The sequence below is a fragment of the Dicentrarchus labrax genome, unplaced genomic scaffold (assembly GCF_905237075.1).
Source record: "Dicentrarchus labrax unplaced genomic scaffold, dlabrax2021, whole genome shotgun sequence".
In the NCBI taxonomy this organism is placed as follows: Eukaryota; Metazoa; Chordata; class Actinopteri; family Moronidae; genus Dicentrarchus; species Dicentrarchus labrax.
In genome coordinates, this window is record NW_026136721.1 from 1,250,001 (window position 1) to 1,255,000 (window position 5,000).

The following is a 5,000-nucleotide window of genomic DNA, read 5'->3' on the forward strand; positions in this document are numbered from 1 at the left end:
TTTTACGATTATCTGCTAGGTTAATTTACTGGTTTTGTCAGTGCAGTTTGGTGGACTAAACAGAAACCTTTGGCGCTACCTTCCTGCTGCCGTCTCTCTCTGCTCGACCTGGATCTCCCTCCAGGAAGGGCATCGCCACCACGCTCAGGTCCTGCACACAAACACATGAGATACAAAATGAACCCAATTCTGCATTTCATTTGAGTTTTTCTAAACAGACATTAAAGACTGTAGCTGGGTCAGCGGTTCCTCTGTTCGTCCTCTGGGTCTCACACCAACGACTCACTGAAACTGGATCATATTTTATGGAGAAAATATTTTCTGACAGACGGTAAAGTAACCGCTGCGAAATGTAGCCGCTGTTAGCTAGTCAGATTAGCCGTACTGCTCTGGACGCCGGGAGGACGCACCGTGCCCGACCGGAGCGGTGCGAGCAGGCAGTGTAACCGGGCTCAGCAGCTTCTCTGGACAGAGCTCAGAGGACGCTGACGGAGGACGCTCAGACGAGAGAATGTGGGTCTGGCTTTTAAAGAGAGCTTGGTGAAATAAAAGGCTGCAGACAGACGGCGAGCTGTTGGAATAGACAGGAACACTGGCTGCTCGCCAAACTCTGACTCTAGATTTGAACCGGATGAAGGATTTTAGTCATCGGACGTCTGGATCTTAAGTTATCAACAGCGTGGGAGAAGCAGAGAGTTTTAAGGTGGAACTGCTTTATTCAGTGTTTCCTGGAACCCTCTCGAGGACCTCTGAGGGTCCCCAGACCCCACGTTGAGAACCAACAATCTAGACCACAACTACAAACGATCCACCACAGCAAAACACCGCTGTGGCAGCTGTGGCTCAGAGGCAGAGCGGGTCGTTCCTTCATCGAAAGGTTGTGGGTTCGATCCCCGGCTCCTGGTGCTACATTTCGAAGTATCCTTGAGCAAGATACTGAACCCCTGAGCTCCTGATGCCGTGTATGACTGTTAGTTTCTGTTTGATGGACTTTGCCATCACTGAGTGAATGTGTGTGAAAGGGTGAATGTGGCACGTAGTGTAAAAGCGCTTTGAGTGGTCGGGGGACTAGAAAGGTGCTGTACAGGTCCGTTTACCACAAACTGCAGACTGCAGCGGAAACATGAAGGTTCAGAAAGTGCTGAGCTTGGGACTCCTCTCCTGTTGCATCATGGGAAAGTTTGGAGTGTCAACATGGAGGTAGTGACAGACCGTCAGCAAAACATCTGAAACCAAACACCATCTGTCAGATTAACTAATCCCTGCAAACCGACTGACAGGAACAATGAGACTGATGGTGCGTTCAGGTGCTCAACATCAGAGTACAGATCTTTAGTTTGAGTTTTACACACAAACAGCTGGAAGTCCTTCAGAGAACCAACAGTTACACTCATATTCCTGGCTAACATCTACTACTGCTACATCATTACAACCAGCAGAGAATCCAGGAAGATTAAACACACCAGATATATGGAGGGCTAGCTGTTTCCCCCTGTTTCCAGTCTTTATGCTAAGCTAGGCTAAGTGGCTGCTGCTTGTAGTTTCATATTTTGCTCAGTAAGACAGGAAGAAGGATTTCTGGCCTGGAAGGTTTCTGAGAAACCGCATCCTCCCGACCTCTGACCTCATGATGTTTGTGTCAGAGGTCACAGGCTGAGTTGACCTTCCTGTGAGGCAGAGACGAGGGTGTACTCGCCCAGAGTCACCACATTTCTGTTTCTCACACGAGTTTGAATATTTCTGGTTGCTATGGGAAACTGACAGCTGGGATCTGCACCGCCCACGCACACACACACACACAAACACACACACACACACACACACACACACAGACACACAGACACACACACACACACACACACACACACAGACACACAAACAAACACACACACACAGACACACACACACACACACACACACACACACACACACACACACACACACACACACACACACACACGTCTGTGTTGAGATCAGCTGATTGGATTTAAAAGTCAGTGTGAACTCTTGCTCAACTGTCAGTCGACTGAAGAACGTGGAAACAGCCACAAAGCTGGATAGAAGTTAACGAACCAACAATATTGATCAGAGACGAGTTGTTCTGATATTCTATTATTATTAGGGACCTCGCAAGCGACCGCTGGAGGTCCCTATTGTTTTTGCTTCGTTTCTTCTTCCCTATTATTATTATTTTTAGCACTTTTGATTGCGTTTTTCTCCCCCCTGAATATATACGAAAAGTCAATTTTATTTGGCAAAGTTTTCAGGCCTGGTGAAAAATTTGATATTCTATGTGTCTTTTTCAGGTCGGCCACTAGGTGGCGCTACTATTTAGGAAAGTATTTTCACTTTTTGGTTACTTAATAACTTTTGCATATTTTGTCGCACATTCAAAAAACTTATATCCACGCGTTCGGTGAATGAAGCTGAATCTCTCCATATAGGCCCCGCCCACTTCCGCCTATAATTTTCTTTCGTTAGAGCGTGAAATGTCCTTAAACTACTTTTTCGTGTTCCTCTTACACGCTGTGTCTGATTCGCAAGAAATTTTTCACCTAGCACCTGGGGACCGCCCTGGCAAAAAAACTAATTTGAACATTTTTGAAATTTCCAACAATAAGCACGCTATAAAATTAGCACTTCCTGTTGATTTTCCGTCAAAAAAGGAAGTTGACCATTTCTCCACACTGGTATGTCCGATTGACACCAAACTTGGGTCCATAGTTCAACATGTCTTCCTTAAGCATCGTGCACAATTTCAGGCCATTGCTGCTAGGTGGCGCTCTTTAAAATGAAGACGTTTATATCTCTACAACGGTACGTGAGATTAAGATGAAACTTGGTACGATGCTTCCCCATGGCCCCCTGAGGCTCACTTAAAAAGGACAAAAAAAATACGCCACTAGGTGGCGCTCTTTTGGCATGAAAAATCACTGTGCGGACACCGTAATAGTTATGAATATGAAATTCACAGGGCACGTGTAGAGTAGTGCCTGAAGCTCACATACCAAAAATCGTGTTTGTCGTGTGTGTAGCGCCCCCTACAGGATAAAAAAACAGCAGCCCCGGCGCCACGTTTCACCGATATGTACGAAACTTGGTAGGCATGTTTAACATGCGGAGACGTACAAAGAAGCCTCTTGGACCCATACCCGAAACCCCACAGGAAGTTGGACATTTTGATTTAAAGTTTCGATTTCGGCGAACTTTTCGCGTTGTATTTGAACGAACTCCTCCTAGGGAATTTATCGGATATGCTTCAAAATTTGTGAGTACACTCAAAAAATGGTCCTGATTAAAAGTTGTGCTATTTGTGCATGTACGTTGAAGGGCGTGTCCGTGGCGTGGCATCAAAGTCAGCCATTTAGATTTTTTTGGTCATTTTCTGTGATTTTTCGCGTTGTATTTGAACAAACTCCTCCTAGGGAATTTATCGGATCTTCTTCAAATTTAATCAGCACAATCTAAAGACATTCATGATTAAAAGTTGTGCTATTTACGACATTCCGTCAAACGGCGTGTCCGTGGCTTGGCATCAAAGTCAGCCATTTTGCATTCCATGCTCATTTTCTGTGATTTTTTGCCTTGTATTTGAACGAACTCCTCCTAGGGAATTTATCGGATCAACTTCAAATTTAATCAGCGCAATCTAAAGACATTCATGATTAAAAGTTGTGCTATTTACGACATTCCGTCAAACGGCGTACCCGTGGCGTTGCGTTGAATTTCGACCAATCACCATAAACAGATAGTACTCAACTTCAGTGTACAGTCCCACCCTGAACACGTCCTCATTACTTCAGCGTTCATGATCCAATCTCAATGAAACTTCACGTGTTTGATAACAGTCCCACCCTGAACACGTCTACATGACAATATTCAGACAGTGATAGCGCCACCTACTGGCAATAAGAAGTAAGCGCTGCGTGGCGATTTTGAGCTGCGTTACGATTTTGAGCTGCGTTACGTGAAAGGACCGTGCCGGTGACGACTTGTCGAATTCAGTGGATCCGCCATGAAATAGCACTCATAACTTCAGTGTGCATTGTGCAATCTCCAGTAAACTTCATATATTCTGTAACAGTCTCGCCCGGAACACGTCCTCGTAACTTCAGCGTACGTGGTCCAATCTCAATGAAACTTAAGGTGTGTTACAACAGTCCCGCCCTGAACTTGTCTACATGACAATATTAAGACATAGTGATAGCGCCATCTTCTGGCAACAGGAGGTAAGCGCTGCTTGGCGATTTTGAGCTGATTTACGTGACATTTTCATGTTGTGGTCCCCACGTGTTACGACGGCACGCGACGCGGCCGCAGCACGCCCCAAGTTGGGTGGAGTGCGAGGTCCCGCTCAACGCTGCTTGCAGCTTTAATTATTATTATTATTATTATTATTATTGTTATTATTGTTATTGTTATTATTGTTATTGTTATTATCAGTCAAGGATGTCATCATAAGTAAGTATTCTGTGTCGTTTCCTGCTCTGTTCTGATTGGTTGCTGTGAACACAGAGACTAAATGAAACAATCTTCCGTATGTTGACGGTTTGGTTTCTGTTCAGGCCCGCCCAAAGAAAGAGTCTCAGTCGACCCGCGTTCAGTCTGACAGTCTCAGAGAAACCAACATTAAACTGCATCAGGAGCTGCTCTTCGTCCCCGGGACCAAAGGATCAGAGGATTGTTGCCACACGGACCTTTTCTCTTGTGACACAGGAAGTCTCTTACCGCTGCCCTGCTGCATATGCTAACTGTACTAGCTGCTGTTAGCTAGTTAGCGTTCCTATTCACTGTCTGTACCCGGACTGCGAGCTGGAAGGACGGGGGGAGTTTAAACACTGCTAGTGTAGCAGCAGAGGGACCCAGTGGGGAATACTGCCGGGGAGCGGGGCCCGAATGAGCCACAGAATGAGCCACAGAATGAGCCACAGAATGAGCTGGCTGATGTCCAACGGCTCCGACCAGGACTCTGACTCTGGGGTTGAAGACCCGGCGGGTTC

The 5,000-nt window shown here is 46.0% G+C and overlaps 1 protein-coding gene across 1 annotated transcript in view; it reads right to left on the reverse strand.

Annotated features, from left to right (window-relative positions):
- Positions 1 to 5,000, reverse strand: part of LOC127354871 (5'-AMP-activated protein kinase subunit gamma-2) — a 33,120-nt gene that overhangs the window by 27,087 nt on the left and 1,033 nt on the right. Inside the window, exon 2 of the mRNA XM_051385155.1 lies at positions 80 to 151. Coding sequence (XP_051241115.1) covers positions 80 to 133 — 54 coding nt within the window. The 5' untranslated portion in view covers positions 134 to 151. The remainder of the gene's footprint in view (positions 1 to 79; positions 152 to 5,000) is intronic.